The following is an 18531-nucleotide window of genomic DNA, read 5'->3' as shown; positions in this document are numbered from 1 at the left end:
GCGGGTTGGGGACATTTATGAAATATGTAAAAAAAAAAAAAAAAAAAAAAAAAAGCAAAGTTTCTAAAGAATTGGACTGCACGTGCTCACGTCGGTTGAATTCAAAGACGATGGTCACACAGCTGAAGGATGTACGACATCATCTTGCCTAGACAAAAATTATTAGGGATTCAGAGCTGAATCCTTTGAGTATTAGGTGTGATGGAACAAATTAAATGTTAACGTCATGTAAACACCTTCAGTCGAAGTGTTTGTACTGTCAGTTGTATATAATGTGAGCTGCAGCCACTCGGGTTTCTGTAATGTGAATTCAGTGAATGTCGATTATATGATAGTTTTCATTAGTGGCGCCCTCCTCGACTCCATCAGGCTCATTCGTAAAATAAGATGGCCTGTCAATAATTTTACAAATTTAAGTACTGTGTATGGTATTTCAAAGACAAACAAATACTCCTGAAGATCAGTCTTGGCGTTTAAGCATGCAAAATTTTAAGAGATATAATGTAATCTTAAGTTTATTGCCATTATGCTTCCATTATGTTGTAAATGTATTCACCTTTTTAATTTTTATTACACTGTTGAAATCACTGAACTTTATAGACTCTGAAGTAAATTTCAGGCTTCCCCACAGTCTCACCCTCTAAATGCCAATTTGAATCTTAACTTCAAGGAATACCTCACACCCGAAATGAACATTTGTATATCCGTTATTCCACCCATGTTACATTGAATTTGTGAAGAAAACCTTTTTCTCGCACGCTTCAAGTGGAGGAATCCAACAACTGAGAAAATTCTTGATGACTGAAGTCATTGGGGTCCATGTTTAACAACAGCAAAACTATATTAAAACGTCTGTTAACAAACTCTCACACAACTCTTGCAGTGTAATCCAAGTCTCATTTATCCAGTCCTGTTAAAAAATTCCCAAACACATGCATTTTTGCTAAAATCTTACTATTTAACACTGAATTGAAAATGAAACTTACCGATGCTGTGTGCAATGCCAGACTCTATTGACAAAAATAGTAATTTAACCTCGCTGAACACAGGAGCTACCTTATTAATTGGTAGTTTATTTCTGTTATTGTGTGACTTTGGTGAAACCTAGCTAACCCCATAAAACACCAAAGTCACAAAAAATACAAAAACAAACAAGGCATAGAGGCAGTGGTAGACCAGAAGCTTCTGTGTTCAGTGAAATAAAAATCACTATTTTTGTCAATGGAGTCTGGCTTTAAAACAGAAAGTGAAACTAAATACTTAAGTTTGAGGAAAATGCATGTGTTTGAGAAGAACTGAGTGTATGACTGGATAAATGATGCAGTACAAGTTGTGTGAAAGTTTGTAAATGTTTTGATCTAGTTTCGCTGTTTTTAAATGTGGACCCCTATGACTTCAGTTCATTAAGAATTTTCTGTTTCTGGATTCTTCGCTTACCATGAAGGTATGCAGAAAAACCAAGCTTTCTTTTTGAATTCGCGTTAACTTTGGGTGAGTAACTGATATACAAATAATCATAAGGGAGGTGGAGTATTCCTTTAAAATCATGAAAATTAAATGGAATTTACTTTTTCATGCCTTTGGATCTGTTTTGAAGCACGAGGACACATTCCATTTTTGGCTTATCAAGCATTTAAAGATTATGTCACATCACTGTTACTAACTTTATACTAATCTACATCAAATCTGTAGGATCCATTGGTAACTGGCAATAACGGACTATGCTTCTGATAGACAGCAGTGATAGCGTGCAGTGATAAGTGGGCTTGAATTGCCGTGCCTGACACTGCCATGAGACAATTCAGATGTAATGTAGACCAACAAACAACTCTAATACCTCCTCAGCCTTCACAAAGCAACAATAACCTGCTCTGGGTTCAAGGACCATGTTGAATGCTCTGAACATGAAATCCTCTGGGCTGCACAGGTGTACATATTTTAACTCGAGTAAAAATCAGCCAATCAATATCAGCTGTCACTCAGGTCTAGGAATCATCTTAATGACACTTTTGTTTTCTGTTGACCCTCGAACGTACCATCTAACATGACCTAATTTTTGAGCATTTACCATTTCAGGATACTGCAGCTTATGCCTTGATATTTTGCCCGTTTGCTTTAGAAATTTCCAATAATAAAACATGTTCCAGCTCAATTTCATGGGTAGAAATATTGAAATCTATCTCTGTCCGCCCTTCATTTGTACATATAATATGTTGATTGAAAAATTAATGTACAGTCTTTTATAATAAACAATTCTATGTACAACATGCATGTGTGGTCACTTTAAGGGAATCAAAGAAGAGCGAAGACTTGGTTTAAATAAAAAAAAGCATAATTGTAGGTTTATTGAGTACACAGTCATTGTAGTTGTTAAGGCCTTTGTTGTTGCATTAAGTAACCTTTTAACATTTTACAAGTCTAAAAGACATGTGACTGTTTGGCCTCCGAGGTGTGGACGGATCTTGAAAGCAAATCACACAGATCCAAACAAACACACCAATGACAGCGCATCACTTCCATTTCATTTGGAATTACACAGATTTTGCAAAGCCGCCACAGCTCAACACTAGCGTGTACTGTCAGTCAGTTGGCCAGTTTTAAGAATGAGAGGCTGTTGCAGTTACAGTACTGAATGCAGTGAGGAGCTGGATTTGCAGTTTACAGCAACATCCATTCATTTAGGTTTTTAATGTTCTTTTCCAAACCATCACTGCTGATACTGGATGTGGGTGAGTTCATTTTCCACAGGTAGCTGCCTGAAGTGAAGCCCGGCAGTGGAGGTTCACTTGTCTCTGGTAAGCACCATCTCAGTGAGCCTGATGAGGGCGTCTCTCTCTGCCGACGGCTGGAGCATACTGATCTGCCTGATGGCTTCTTGACCGTAGCGCTGGGCCAGGTATTTGGTCTGTTGCACGCCGTCGCTCTGAAACAGAAGAAGAAGAAGAAAGGGCTGTCACGTTATCTACTGAGCATTTATGTTCTGTGCTGGCAAAGTTCTGCTTCCAGGGGTCCCACGGTCATGAAATTCCTGGTGGTGTCCGATTGAGTCTGAATATTTGTAAAAGGTGTCAATACAGTCATGTGATGTTATCACCTTGTTGTATTTATGTTTTAATAACAATTTTACATTTAAAGCCCTCATTGTCAGCTTTTCTTTGTGGTATCGACAATGGTACTGAATATCGATATCTTTCAAAGTATTACATTGAGGTTAGAAATTACAGTATTATTGAATTAGCAGAATGTATTGGACAAATTTGATTATACATTCTTTTGGATATTGTTTAAAATGTTCATAAAAATCCCAAAACTTGTCTAACATTAGGCAAAATATGTTCCATGGGGGCGGCACGGTGGTTAGCATTGCTGCCTCACAGCAAGAGGGTTCCTGGTTCGAACCTAGGGTGGGGGATTCGAACTATTCGGTAGTTTGCATGTTCTCCCCGTGTCAGCGTGGGTTTTCTCCGGGTGATCCAGCTTCCTCCCACAGTCCAAAAGACATGCAGTCTAAATGAAGGATGATGCACATCAAAGGAAATATCCAACAAGTGAGAAAAGTTAGCAAGGTCTAGCAGTTTGCTTATCATCAAAAGCCTGGGAAGTGCATGTTAATAATGTATGGCTTTCAAACGACAAATAATACATGGCTCAAGAAAGAGGAAGACCCTAGCTGCACTGGCTGTATATCTGCAGCCAGACATTTGACATTTGGCTGTAACATGCCAACGCCGCATTGTTTTTTCTTAGAGTGGCAGAGAGCAGCAGTACGACTGTAGGAAACATTAACAATAAGAGAGCAAGAAAGCGCAGCCAGTATCAGTGTATCGATACTGCAGAAAATTCATTTTGAAACCGTTTCAAATAGTCAGTCGATATGTACTGATAGGTAAAATATGGAAAAGTTTTGAAATTCAGTGGTAAAAATGTGTGCAAACCCTGTACTTCACTTTCACAGTTAAACACATTCCCCTGATTGCATTTACGGAGCGTTTTGTGACTCTCAGCTGCTTGAGTAGAGAGCACTGAGCTGTACTGTTAATCATGCAAATATGTATATCAGTCTTGGCATCAGCAACCCCTCAAAAAGAGCTCTATGCAAATTAACCCCCCACTCCATCACCAACTGAAAGTGTTACCTAATTTATCATACAAATGTCTCATGAAGGAGAAGTCTTGTTGAGGTAGAGACTTGTATTTAAGACCCTTTAGGGCTTTACATTTAGTTGATTTAACCAGCAAATTTAAATTTGGTTTGCAGTCTGTTACTGGTCATACCTGAAGGACGTACTGCCAGGCTCGATCTACGTCTCCTTTAGAGCTGAAACGTCTCATGATCATTGCATGGAGCTCAGGAAACTGCAAAGACGAAGAAAATGAGGTAAAGACTGTACCCACTTGAGATGTAGACACACATTTTCTATGAAAACATCCACAAATCTGATCAAATAAAATGCTAATCTCACCTGTTGACAAGCAAACAGGACCGGTCCAGTGGCCAAGCCCAGTTTGAGATCTGCAGCCGAGGGCTTCCCCAGGTGACCAGCTCCTGATGTGAAGTCTAAGACATCATCCACCAGCTACAGGACAAGTGAACCCACAGAATCATTTAGACATAGTTTAATTCACCACACTATTATGTTCTGGATAAAAGACAAATGTAAGACGTCCTTCCAGTAAAAGGGATTCTTGTCTTTTTGTTGGAGCTCTGGGTGTCCCTTATTAAATAGAACTACAGATAGGATATACTTTATTGATCCCCAGAGGGGAAATTCAAGTATCACAGCAGCACAAGACAAAAACGACATTAAATAGAATAAGCTGGTAATGAGTAACCTACCTGAAATGCGATGCCAACATTCTTCCCATACTGGTAGGCTATTTCATGAACTTCAGGATCAGAATTTACTAGAACGCATACCTTGAAACAAAGAGAGGAGACAGTCAACAAAAAAACAGTTGGCGTAGAAGCCAAGGCTTTTCTCCAACGCTGAGATATTTGTGTGGAAACAGAACGTACATACTGCTTTACAGCTGTTTGCAATAAGACTCGCCGTCTTCTTGAAGGTTTTCTCGAGGTAGTGTTTAAATCGCTCGTTCTCGTTCTCTTTGGAGCCCAGCTGCATGAATTCACCTGGAAGCACAATAAACAAACATTGGATAAAGAAGTTTGTTAATGGACATATAAGCAGATTTTGGGTTCTGACAGTCTGAAGTTCAAATGCTTTTTTACAGATATTGCTACATGTTACTGCTTCCATTGTGATAAAAAACAGCTTAGCACATCTTTAGGTGCAACCTTGAAGGGACAGCTCCTCCCAAAAATCCAACATAAATATTTTTCCTCTTACCTGTAGTGCTCTTTATTGTTTCGGTGTGGGTTGCCGAGTGTTGGCGATGACAACCATGTCTGCCTTCTCTGGAATTTAGAGGAACTAGATGGCACTCAGCTTGTGGTGCTCAAAGCGCCAAAAAAATATGTTTGAAAAACTCAACATCAGTGTCTCTTTCCAGAAATCATGACCTGGTTACTCGTTGTGAGCAGTTTCATGTAGGAACTATTTTCTTTCAACCAAGCTACACCTGCCAATCATATTACTGAGCAGAAGGAAGAGTGCATCTACTGCTAGCTCACCTAGCACCACCGAGCTAGCTAATGCTACAACTCAACCATGGAGGATGCCATTAATGTTTACATCTTGCGCTATTATGAGCACAAGCCTCTCATCCATGAGTAGATGCACTCTTCCTTCTGCGCAGTGAAACAGTTGGCGGGTTGGGTAGAAAGAAAGTAGTTCCTTCATTTAACTGCTCACAACAAGGTCTGTGGATTATCTTGAGTAACCGGGTCATGATTTCTGGAAAGAGACATTGCTGTGGATTTTTTTTGAGCACCACAAGCCGAAAGCCATCTGGTTCCTTTGTATTACAGAGAAGGCAGACATCTCTACGGCCGATATCACCAACACTCAGCAACTCACACCAAACCAATCTAAATTAATAAATAGCAGGTAAGAGGAAAAATGTGTATTTCTGATTTTGGGGCGAACTGTCCCTTTAATAAAGACTATTACTGACTTATATGGCAAAAAACACTGTGAATAATTTGACTGCTGTACCTCGCACCAGGTCCTCTATCACCTGGGAGAACACTTTCACCACTGTGTTGTTACCGACTCGAGCCATGGCTATAGAGGCAGCTGAGATGATGAAATCTCCAGCTAAGATTGCCTGAAAGAGAGAAAACAGATTATATTCATATCCTTAAAAATGTATATAGTCGTAGAAAATATTATATTAGGGAGGAGAAAAGGGGAAAGGTCTTTAAACCGATTTTATTTCCCTAACCTTTTTTTCACCCCACACTTCATTGATTGTTCTTTTTCCCCTTCGTTTATCGGATCCGTCTATAACGTCGTCATGCACCAGGCTGGCAGTGTGAATCATTTCGGTGATCATAGCAATGGCCCTCTGACCTGGGATCAGATCTCTACAGAGGACAAGAACAGTTAACAAATTCCAGTGAATGATATGACATAAAACCCTTGATTATGCTTCATATAATAATTCAAAAGTTACAACAGGGTGTGATGCACATTTACTCTGTACTACAGGTCACTTTGGATTAACAGTAGCAGTAAATGGGAAAAAAATGCAATATTTTGTTGAAATATGAAAGTGTGGAGTGATCAGATTTTACCCAGATCTGTTGCTGTGGATGTTGAGCGCCCGGGCCATTAGGACAACTATCATTGGTCGGATGGCTTTGCCTTTGCCATCAAAGTAGTAGTCAAGCAGAGACTTCAGCTCTTCTTTGGGTACAAACATTTCCTGTCAGGCAGAGTGATAACACTTTTATTTTCATCATAATCAGCAAATACATTTGCCAAAAAAAATCACGACAGTCTTCTGTTAATTTCTAACCAATATTATTTAATTTGCCTCTATCATAGTCTGTTTACTGAGCTGTCCCTGCAGCTGCAAGGTCATATCCAAGCTAAAGCAAAGCATTTGAGACAGACAGGCTCCCAACAGACTGATAGTACTGTGACTGTGAAGATCTATGCTGTTTGGATTGTTAATGTTAGCTGAAAATGCCCATTATTTTATCATGGAGAGAGACACGCACTTCATGCTATGGAAAAACGTACCTTTCTGATGTCATCATATAAATTTGTTAAATCTTTCTGGGCTAATGTGAAGGGGTCCTTCGGCTTTGCATCACTGTGTACGCTCTTTCTGCAGCAGCATGATTGTAGTGTGGGGTTCAGCAACCGTGACTTGTGTCTGCAGAGAGAGGCAACAACAAAAAGTGAAGCTGTGAAATCAGAAACATACTGTATACAGAAAATACGCACAAAGTTATTTAAAGATATAAGTGGAAGATCTTCTTAGAAATTGCTTATATCTTGATCACTGTGGTACAACACTCTGTTTGTGTCAATTCTAACCAAAATTGCTGGTGTGCTAAAACCTGTTTGTCAGTGTGAGGTGGCTGTTGAAATAATATGTGAAGAATTCAGTAAATAGTTTGGTTGCAGTGCAAAGCCTTGAGTTAGGACAACTTACCTGGTGAGACATGTGGTAAAGTTTAAAGTTTGGGGGTTTATCTGTGTTGATAGTGCCGACGGATGCCCCTGAAAGAACAAAAGCAAGGACGATCAAAACGTATTCGTGCAAATTACAAAAGATTAACAATAACATCTGAGATCCTGATTTTAGATTTCTGCTTCATTTTTTTGTGGACAGTGGAGGGGACGTTTTGTAGTTTTTACTCTTTTTAGCATCTATGAAAGTAACTGTTTTGTTATGGGAATCAGATTAAGCATTGTTGGCTAAGTATATGTATGCATAAGATGAGACTGACTCTGGTTTCAAGCCACTCTCAATTAAGGTTGCATCGGTATGAGGTTTTTTTTTTGCCGGTATGACTATTTCAGAAAATATTGTGGTTTCATGTTATCACGGTGTTACAGAATTTATATTATGATCAGTCAGAATTAGGGCTGCAACTAACGATTATTTTAATTGTCGACTAATCTGTCGATTATTTCTTCAATTAGTCGACTAATCATTTTGTCGAAAAATGTGTTACAATGTTGAAAAATGTCGGTCTGTCTCTCCCAAATCCCAAAATTATGTCCTCTAATGTCTTGTTTCGTACTCACGCCAAACGGTTTTAGTTCACTGTCTCGGGAGAGTGTGTAAAGCTGCCAATATTTGAACATAAGAAGCTGCAATAAGAGTATTTTGGGGCACTTTTATAGTACTTTTCTATGTAAAATGGCTCAAACTGATTAGTCGACTACTAAAATAGTCACCAATTATTTTAATAGTTGATAAGTCATCGATTTGTTGACTAATCGTTGCAGTCCTAGTCAGAATGAACCTTAAGGAATGAACACAGAAGAGTTACTGTTGGTTGAACAACTGAAACTGAATACCATTTTGTTAATATAAGTATGTGTGAAAAATGTCTATTTAAATAACAAAAATAAAGGGACATTCTCCATCCAGTTGCATTTTTTTTTTTTTTTAAATATCATGCATAACCAAATGTACACGATATGATAACAGTCAACTTTTATTTCACTGTACACCCTAAAACCAGTATATTGCTGCAACCCTACTCACAATGTGCTCACACACAGTTCCAACTTACACGAAGATAGACACAGACATACAGCTAAAACCAAGAACAACAAGCTGAAGGGAGACAGGTACACATAAACATTTATCTGTTATGTACCTACATACAAGTTTTATTTATTCATATCTATTATTAATTATTTTTACAACTATTATTATTACTACAAATGATAAGTCATGTTCTCTAAATTGTGAGCAAAAATAAATAGTGTAAAGGAAGCTGAAGGAACACACCTGAGCCAATGACACATGAATGAATGAATGAATGATAATAAAATCTAAAGGGACAAGACAAGACATTGGCTACACTTGGCTGGACAGCTAGCAGAGTAAAGGACAGGGCTCAGGCTAATTACTCTAACATCAGGAGCAGGTCTTGACCTTTACATGTGCGGAGGAAGCTCTGCACGACCCAACACACCCACCAACAGGCAGCAACAAGTCGACATTTTCGAAATTCTTACAAAACATGTGACACTCTTGCGGAAGAAAAATACCAGTTCATGTTGCATTGCCAGGAAAATTCACAGGCAGTGAAGCAATCTACCCCATTATTGAGAGATGAGCACCATTCATCAAGGCTGGCTGACAGCTACGCGGTGACCTTCCTGGGTTTGACAGCACTGCCTGTCCCGTGTGCCCCGTGAACTCACCTCGTTCCCCGCCCCGGAGCTCCAGGATGTCCGTCCTAAAGAGAACGTGGAGAACGACACCGACCTGCCATTAGAATGCCACAACGTTTCAAATACACTCGTGCCTGTACAGTTTACAGAAAGCCGCCAGCATTGCCTTAACCATGGGCACGCCATGTTCTCCGGGAGTGGGCATCGGGACAGGTTATGTATTTCAGCGGAACCGGAAGCGGATGACCGGGCGACGGTTGATGACGTTTTACGCTACGGAATTAGGCTTACCATATATGGCCGAGAGTTAACACAAACTTCAATGAATTTCTTCAAAATTAGGCAACATTTTATTAGGAATGCAGCGCTACATGTAAACTAAGGTTGTATCTCTTTAAACTGAAAATATAAAATTTATCTTATGTTAGGTTTCCGCGAAAATAGTAGTGAAGTGTTTGGGGCTAGCACTGTAGCTGGGTTGCTAACAGCTAGCTAGTTGTAGCCAACTTTGCTTGTATTCCCTAACAGTTTACCGTCTTAAACCATATTTTGGGACGTAATGTCGCATAAACCTACCTTTTAATTTACAGACTGCGGTTAGAAATAAACAATTGGTTGAGTTTTGTCGTTTTTTAGTTATTACTTTAAAACTTAGAAAAATACTCTAAATTTAGGGTCTTTTCATGACAACTAACTAACGTTAGCCTAAAGCATAACTGAAGTGTTGACATAGGGGACTGTTTGCCAGTGATGGAAAGGACAATTGTGCATAATACTAAAGTATAATTTGAGGTGCTTTTACTTTACGTGAGTATTTCTATTTAATGTCACCTCACACTTGTACTGCAGTACATTTCAGAGTGTAATGCTTTACTACTGTTGCATGTATTTGACAGCTCTTGTCATTTGTTTTTTTGCAGGTTCAGAGTTTACACACAGCATGACCAATACATAAATTATGATGTAGTTGCATAGATTAACTACCCAAATGAGGCAAGGCAGTTTTATTTATAAAGCACATTAGGCAGGTTTGAGGTGCTGTACAAAGAAGGTAAAAACAACATCATACAAAAGAACAGTTCAAAGTTAAAACAATACAAATAACAAAGAGAGAAAGAGATAAAACAGTGAAAGAATAAGCTTGTTAAAAGCGCTCAAGAATAATGTTTTAGTTTGTATTTAAAACTGCAGTGGTTGTGGCAGACCATCAGGCAATGCTTCCATCGCTGTGTTGCATAATAAATAAAGGCAGCTTCTCCTTGTTTAGATTTTGCCCTAGGCACCATCAGCAGAGCACTCCCAAGTAATCTGAGAGGTCTCGCAGGCTTGCATTGCTCAAGCAAGTCAGTTACACATTTAGGACCAACTCCTTGTGGAGATTTTTTAATTTAATAACAGGACTTTAAAATAAACTCTGGCAACCACTGTAGAGATTTGAGAACTGAGGGGATGTGAGCTGTCCTTTTGGTTTTAGGAGAACTCTTGCAGCTTACGTTTGAGTAGGTTGTAGGTGCCTGATGGTCTTTATTGGAAGTCCTGTCAGAAGTCTGTTGTAGTAATCAACTTTGCTTGATATGAAAGCATGAATCAGTTTTTCCAAGTCTTGTTTTTTTAAAGGACCCTGATTTCGACTAAGTATTAGAGGTTATAAAATGCTGATTTTGTTATTGCCCTTACATGACTGTAAAAACCTACATAATATGTTAATGTATGGTGCTTTAACTAGCTCAGTTTAGCTGATATTACTTTTACTGAAGTCAAAGGAGTGTTTTGAATGCAGGATAGAGTAATCTACACTGTAGTCTGACTACAGGATTAGAGTACTTCCTCCCCCAGTGCTGTGTGCATTATGATAACCAGCTGGAAATCATAATTAACTTATTTTCCAATCTATAACTACTTCAGTGCTTATAGCTAGGTACATTCAAGGTAGTTGCTGTGTCTGCAACATGCAGAGCTCCTACAAAGTATTAGCCTTTGCTCTGGTAGCAGCATCCAGCTTCACATCTGTACATGTTCTGGAGTTCTGCCGAAGTACTGACAGTGACTGCCATAGTCATGACAGTACAGCTTCGGACAACCAGCTGTCACTGCACACTGTCAAATCCAGGTGGAACATTAGTGTTTCAAACCTTTTAAAGGACCTGGACCAATTCAGAGTGTCCTGCAAGAAGCTAATAGGTAAAAGTGATTTGTGTCTGTTTGGGTCAATACAAGAAAAGTTCACAGTAATATTGTCCTAGTTCAATCCTTTCTGTCCTCTCTGCAGAAGCATTTCTGATTGACGAGGTTGATGGCAACTTTGCTCGCTCTGTAAAGAACTGCATATTCTCCAGATCCATTCCAACCCCACTGAAAGGCCGGTTAAGACTGGCAGCAGCTTCTAAGGTGACAATACAGTATCATCAGAAGTGCAAGAGAGTCTTTGCAGTGAAATGTGAATGTGAAACGTAAATTTGTTTCAACAGGACGTCATCGAGGGGATTTTAGATTTAGACGTGGCTGTAACTCAGTCAGATGATTTCCTGCATTACGCAAGCGGTGGCAGACTGCTGTCAGGATCTGTACCACTTGCTCACAGATATGGAGGTCATCAGGTAATGATGAATTAGTTTTCTGTTTGTTGTGCTCTTACTGGCATGCTTTTATTGTGTAGAAACTCAACACTACTAACATTTAGTTAGTTACATTAACAACATTTCCTTTGTGATTAAAAAAAAAACAGGTATACACTGTCTTTTTTATTACATTTCATCAGATATGTCACTAAATTCAGCCAAAAACAAGTTAATTAACAAAGTTAAGAAAACTTGAAATAGATAAAAATGACAGTGTACATCATGTTCAACAGATCTGATCACAGTTGGTGACAGTGAAATTTACAGATGAATTTCTCCTCCATCAGTTTGGGTACTGGGCAGGTCAGCTGGGCGATGGTCGAGCACATTCCCTTGGTCAGTATACCAACAGGTGAGAATATTTTTGAATTAGGTTCCTCATATATTCAATGTACTGTATATTCAAGGTGTATCACCAGTTAAAGCTGTGACTTATTTTCCTTATAACATGTCCCACAGGAGAGGAGAAGTATGGGAACTGCAGCTTAAAGGCTCTGGCAAGACGCCTTATTCAAGGTATGTTTATTGGCACACCCTTTTTTTGTTTTTCTTCCTTTTCCTCTTTTTTCTTGTTTCACTTTGGGGAAAAAATGCATGTCTGATACTGAATGGCAGCAAGAGGCAACTGTGTTTAATCTGAAATGTCAATTTGAAAATGTTCACACAGGTCAGGAGATGGTCGAGCTGTGATCCGCTCTTCTGTAAGGGAGTTCCTGTGCAGTGAAGCCATGCATTTCCTGGGTATTCCAACCAGCAGGGCTGCCAGGTGAGAGGGACAGGTGATGGATGAAAGGCAACAAACGGGGTTAACATTTGCTATGTATGTTATGTTATAATCTTTTCAATAATAATAATAGAAATAATAATAATAATAATAGATATCAAATAATCTGATTTGAATAAATTTTGAATAGTCTCTTTGCAGTTTTGTCTATAAATGTATGGTGATAAATCGTCAATATGAGCTATGATATCAGCTGGACCATGTAGAATTAACTTACACTCAACTCATCACAAAATTCAATAAAAACATTTTTTTTAAAGTTTAAACCAGACACAAAATAATTAAGTTTAAAATTGTTAAAAATAATTTCCTCTTTTCCAGTGACATGTTTAAGAACTCTGTAGAAGGCCAGTGTCTGTATTAACATGTGTAGATCAATATTACTTGGCATTAAGATTGATAAACCGGGATGAACTGCCAATTTAAAACCTTAACAAAGATAGGCTCTTTATTTGTGTGTGAAAGAGTAGAAATGTTTGGGAAGAAATGTGAATCTTTTATTGTTCTGATAATGCTTTCTTTTGTTGTAGTATAATTGTCAGTGACGATCCGGTGAAGAGGGATCAATTCTACAACGGCAACGTGAAGACAGAGAGGGGTACAGTTATGCATGTGAAAATAATACAACACCAAGATTTGACTCATTATCGGTTACATTTAAAGGTGGTGTTAAGGAGATGTCTTTGGGTCTGAACAGTGAAGCCAATGCTGAAGTGCCTTAAACCTGCAGTTTTTCCAGTGGCCAGCTGGGGGCCACTCCACGGGTTGCAATAAGAAGTCTGATATATAATAGATATAGATATAGATATAGATATAGATAGGTATAGAAGGCTATGAGGAAATGACCCTACTTCTCATTTAATTTATGACATCAGTAATAAATTTTTCTGAATGAGTTTATGATCTCTATAGCTAGTTATAAGTCTTCCTCAACACAGCATGGTGCTAAATTATGGTCTCATTTAGAGTCAGTGATAAAGTTGATGATGACGCAGGGTATGCTTTAGGGCTTGGCTACCTCGTGATTGACAAGTCACTACTACAGCAGTGACCTCAGGATGTCTGTCAGATCCACCCCTTACTCCTCCACAGCTCTACTCTTTTGTCCAAATATGGTCACTTCTGCCTCCAAAAAAACAAGATGGCGCTGACCAAAATGACAAACTTGAACCTTCAAACGGTAGTCCACAAGCCAATTGGTGACTTCAGTGTCAAGGTCCACTTCTTTTATACAGTCGATGGGTGGAGTCAGCACTTCTGAAGAAAGATTATTTGTCCTCCACACCCAAAAACATACCCTTCCACTCAGTGCTCCTTCAGAGGCCCCACCACCATACCATGTTATAGAGTAAACAAAGACACAGCAAGTCTTGTAACCAACATTATGAAGGTTGTGGGTCAGGAAACTGTCCATCTGACCTGTTTGTCTGTTTCTCAGCCATCTTCACAATGCACTGTGGATTCAGCATGTTGGCATGTGCCCGATTTGCCATCCCTCTCGCTCCCACTGCCTGTCTCTTAATGCATCCATGGCCTTTCCCCTGCCCTATGCACAAAACCCCATGTTGCTGATTGGCAGGCAAAGTTTCCCATCTACAGAGCCAGGGCTCTTTATGAACACCAGATTTCTTCTCAGCGCACACCCAGAGCAGACAGCTGGCAGACCATGAGAAGATGATTTGCTGATTTGACAAAAAGTGTTTTGGATTAAAATTGCTGACTGCACCATTGATGTTTCATTACATCACATGTTTTATTGGAGTCGTTTCTTCTTTTCACAGGAGCCGTTGTTCTCCGGTTAGCCAAGTCATGGTTTCGGATCGGATCTTTGGAAATTTTGGCTCAAAGTGGAGAGATCAATCTCCTGAGGTGAGTCTGGTCACATGACCTCTCGGGCTTTCATATCATTCTGTCTCCTCTACTGCAGCTTCTAACTTGATGTTATTGATCTGTTGATTTTAGAAAGCTGGTGGACTTTGTGATTGATGAATATTTTTTTTCAATCAGTCAAGATGATCCAGATAAATATTTGGTAAGTTAGGTAAAACAAAAAATGTAGTTGGCAGAAGTGTTCCTCTGCCATTGATTGGCCTAACCTCAGTGAGATAATTTATTCAGTCATACTGTGTGATTAGTGAATACTAAAGCAGCTTTTTACTATCTAGAAACATTATGCTGTAGTGACTGTGTATCTGCATGCTGTAAATTATTTGTTTCTTCAAGATACTTCCTCATTTCATGCTTTGTATTTTTTTCCAGGTGTTTTATTCCACAGTTGTAAATGAAACAGCACATCTGATTGCCAGGTGGATGTCAGTTGGGTTTGCACATGGTAAGACAGGGCGTCTGCAGGTCCTTTTTTAAAGTTTTTAAAAAATAAATATTAGGCCTTAAGTCATTACTCTTAAATATGAATTTGTGAGGTCTTAATTGACACGATTTATCAGTTTTTTAAAAAATTATCTTTTATTAAATCAAGCTCTTCTGCGTGAAAGTTCACATTTCTGATGTTATAAATCTTTGAACCTACCACAGACCCATATACTGTCTTTTTACTTTAGACTTGGACTTAGCTATTGGCAAAATGTAGATTAACCAAACTCACTCTAATAACCATATATCCCACATAAAACCTAGCTCTGCATGGGACTCACATAAATCAGTCTTAAATTTGATTTAAAATTATCTTGAAACCATCTTTAAAGGCATTAAATTTGAATGTCTGACACCTGTGAGCACCTGTTCTGGTTGCACATTTTGTCATCTGCACCAACATCTACTGATATCTTTCTTGTGTTGTCATGACAGGTGTGTGCAACACAGATAACTTCAGCCTTCTGTCTATAACCATCGACTACGGACCATTTGGCTTCATGGAGTCGTATAACCCCAGTGTGTATGATGACGCATGCCTGTGTTTCAATGAAATGATTCTACATCCTGTTCTCGTCAAATATCAAACAAATCTTTAATTGTTACAGATTTTGTCCCCAACACATCAGATGATGAGGGCAGATACAGCATAGGAGCTCAGGCCAACGTCGGACTGTTTAACCTTGAGAAGCTCTTGCTGGCTCTCAGTCCTGTGCTATCTACGAACCAGCAGAAAGAGTAAGAACACTGATAACTGTTGGTGATAACTGTTGATATAAAGGGGACATGAAGTAATATGTGAGTTATATTAGGGATGGTGCCGATCCGATCCGGTATCGGGTTCCGATACCAACGTAATTCACGGATCGGAAATTTCCGATCCACCTGCGGAAATTTCCGATCCACGAGCCGTGTCTGTGCTTTCACGTTGTCTGCTGGAATGATATGATGATTGCTACATAGTAGTGTTGCACTGACCGCGGTACTAAAACACGACGGTACATATGATACCATAATGTTGGAGTACTGTAGTACTACGGTACCTCAGGTACTACTACTGTGGGATAAGATCAAAGTCCAATCGCAAGAGCGTGAGTGTCCATGCGGCGTCCAATAACGGCGCGCGCTGTCCACCTGGCACTCGATATGCCGCTGCAGTGGTTTGTATCCAGTGACATTTCAGGTATGAACTGAGCTATTGAGTATCTTTAAGCAGTGAAAGTTATTATTAATTTATTTTTACTTGTAGGTTCAATTTGTTTATATATGCTACAGTGATTTGTTTTCCACTACAGAGCTCTACGGTGCGAGCATTTTACTCGCTTTTGCGACTAAAAAAAGTTTTGTGCGCACAAAATAAATCATTCAGCACGCTGTGTGTGTACAGATTTCAACCAGCAGCAGAAACTAAAGGCAAATCCTGCCGGTTGTTGGTTGAACGGGGGTCACAGACACAGACGGGAATGTATTCCTGTCAAATACGGCGGAGGCTCATAGTGCTGCACGGTGCAAGAACGGCTTACCGGCGACAGAGAAGTCCGACTCCAGGTCCAATAATGTCCTCTTCTTGGTGTCATGACTGCCCAAAAGTACCTGAACAGCCGAACTGTGGCAGCACACAGGTATGTGACGTGTCAGAGGAGAAACGAGCTGTTCACATTTCTTTGTGGCAGGTAACGGTCCAAAAACCTCACCGCACTGAAGGGACTGTTCTTAACTTGTCAGGGGAGGAGGGTAGCTGGTTGATTTTTATTTCATTTATTTATAATTAAATAAATAAATAATTTATATATAATTTTATTTTGATCCCCCCTATGTTAATCACTTATTGATGCTGTTTTTGAAGTATGAATAAGTCAATAAGTAATTTATTCCATTGAAATATCAGTGATGTATTATAGAAAAGTGATTTATCTTTTTATAAATGACAAAAGGCACATCTGCCTCATTTTCGCTGTCATGATACTACTCAGAACCATGATACTTTCACTGGTATCGTACCGTGGGTGCCAGTTTTGGTACCGTGACAACACTACTACATAGTAGTATCTACTTGATTTGTATCTGTGCTGTTCAGATTAATATCACAGGTACTTTTTGTTTTTTGATAGTGTATATTGCACTAGTAGTTTAACACTGTCTTGGAATTTAATAAATATTGACAATCAATTTGAAACCCTTACAGTTGCATATTTGTTTTCAGGATGGGATTTTTCCTGTGAACAGGATTTCCTGCTTTTCTGACCTTATACTTACCTCAAGTTGCCTTTTGGGACATACAGTATATGCATACATACGTACATATCATACTTGCCTGTAGAGAGGAGTTTATTACAGCCTCATATAAAATCAACAATAATGATAATAATAATATGAAAGCAAACAGAGCCCTGGTATCGGAATAGTATCGGTATCGGCAGATATCCAAATTCAGGTATCGGGATCAGATCGGAAGTGAAAAAATGTGGATCGGTGCATCCCTAACTTATATTGATCTGTTTGCCTCCAGCACAAAGTGCAACAACACTGAAAGACTTCAACTTCTACAAAACTCTTTGCACATGACTAACTTTGAACATTTTTATTGTGGTAAATACTTGTAAAAGAAGAGTCCATAAGCCGCATGCAAAATCACTTTAAAGCCAGTAAAGTCAAACTGTCGTACATACAAACGTCGTGTTTTTCTCCTTTTTTTTCCCAGGGCTAAAATTATTTTGAAAGGATATGGTGATATTTATCAGATGAGGTGAGCTTAAAGTGAAATATGATTTGTCCATTCTGTATGTTGTCCTTAATGCTTTATCCAAGCAATGATTCTAGTAATTTTCCAGCCTTATTCATGCATGTATTTCAGGATTCATCAGCTATTTAAAGCTAAACTGGGGCTTCTAGGTGAAGAGGAGGATGATGCCTATCTAATTGCCTTCCTGCTTAAGGCAAGTTATTGACAATGAGCTGCACGCAGACTGAAAAATGCATTGTCAATCTATGTGGTCAAGTTAAATTGATTTAGGAGACTCAGATGAACTTTTTGTTCACTGGCTGTGTACAAATTGATTTTTTTTAAACTACCAATCTAATTTGTGTTTGTCTCCCCAGATGATGGAGGACACACAAACAGACTTCACCATGACCTTCAGGCAGCTCAGCGAAGTTTCAGCCCGGCAGCTTCACAACAGGAACTTCACACAGGTAGAGCTGAAGCAGCAACGTGTTAGAATCCTGGTTTTACACCGGCGCCAGGCTGTAGGCATAAGTCACAAGAAAGCCTTGAGCAAATTTAGTCAAGTCAAGTCAAGTCAGTTTATTTATATAGCACATTTAAAAACAACAGAAGTTGACCAAAGTGCTTCACATAACACAGAAATGATCAATCAAAAAACAACAAAACAAAGCAAAAGTCATAAATAAGAAGATATAATAAATTAGTAAAGAGCGATCGGACAACCAACAAATAAAACATAGAATCGAATAAACACAAGAGCCT

At 39.0% G+C, this 18531-nt stretch overlaps 2 protein-coding genes across 4 annotated transcripts in view; one reads left to right on the top strand and one right to left on the bottom strand.

The window, feature by feature from the left end:
* Positions 1-21: 21 nt before the first annotated feature.
* Positions 22-9591, bottom strand: pdss1 (prenyl (decaprenyl) diphosphate synthase, subunit 1). The gene is made up of 11 exons (XM_050057239.1): positions 9300-9591; positions 7567-7634; positions 7149-7284; positions 6698-6828; positions 6346-6487; positions 6117-6228; positions 5022-5131; positions 4838-4918; positions 4464-4577; positions 4276-4356; positions 22-2923 (listed from the first exon to the last, which is right to left on the bottom strand). The coding sequence occupies exons 1-11, from the start codon at positions 9453-9455 to the stop codon at positions 2783-2785; spliced, it is 1272 nt and encodes a 423-aa protein (XP_049913196.1). The 5' UTR covers positions 9456-9591; the 3' UTR covers positions 22-2782.
* A 1627-nt stretch (positions 9592-11218) lies between these two features.
* LOC126398056 (protein adenylyltransferase SelO-like) overlaps positions 11219-18531 on the top strand; it is a 16649-nt gene continuing 9336 nt past the window's right edge. For 2 of the 3 annotated variants that reach the window (XR_007570732.1, XM_050057224.1), the window contains exons 1-15: positions 11219-11450; positions 11539-11657; positions 11738-11866; positions 12175-12239; positions 12347-12403; positions 12555-12653; positions 13202-13269; positions 14453-14540; positions 14634-14703; positions 14931-15003; positions 15480-15563; positions 15653-15782; positions 17746-17790; positions 17899-17980; positions 18144-18236. Coding sequence is in view for 2 of the 3 variants with exons in the window: in XM_050057224.1 (XP_049913181.1) it covers positions 11219-11450; positions 11539-11657; positions 11738-11866; positions 12175-12239; positions 12347-12403; positions 12555-12653; positions 13202-13269; positions 14453-14540; positions 14634-14703; positions 14931-15003; positions 15480-15563; positions 15653-15782; positions 17746-17790; positions 17899-17980; positions 18144-18236 (1434 nt within the window). In the remaining variant the exon portion in view is untranslated. Of the gene's footprint in view, positions 11451-11538; positions 11658-11737; positions 11867-12174; positions 12240-12346; positions 12404-12554; positions 12654-13201; positions 13270-14452; positions 14541-14633; positions 14704-14930; positions 15004-15479; positions 15564-15652; positions 15783-16431; positions 16667-17745; positions 17791-17898; positions 17981-18143; positions 18237-18531 lie in introns of those variants that run through there. The other variant, XM_050057225.1, reaches the window with a different exon arrangement.

The sequence above is a fragment of the Epinephelus moara genome, chromosome 11, assembly GCF_006386435.1.
Source record: "Epinephelus moara isolate mb chromosome 11, YSFRI_EMoa_1.0, whole genome shotgun sequence".
Classification (NCBI taxonomy): domain Eukaryota; kingdom Metazoa; phylum Chordata; class Actinopteri; order Perciformes; family Serranidae; genus Epinephelus; species Epinephelus moara.
Note: the sequence above shows the minus strand (reverse complement) of the source record. Positions and strands in the feature narration are given on the sequence as shown.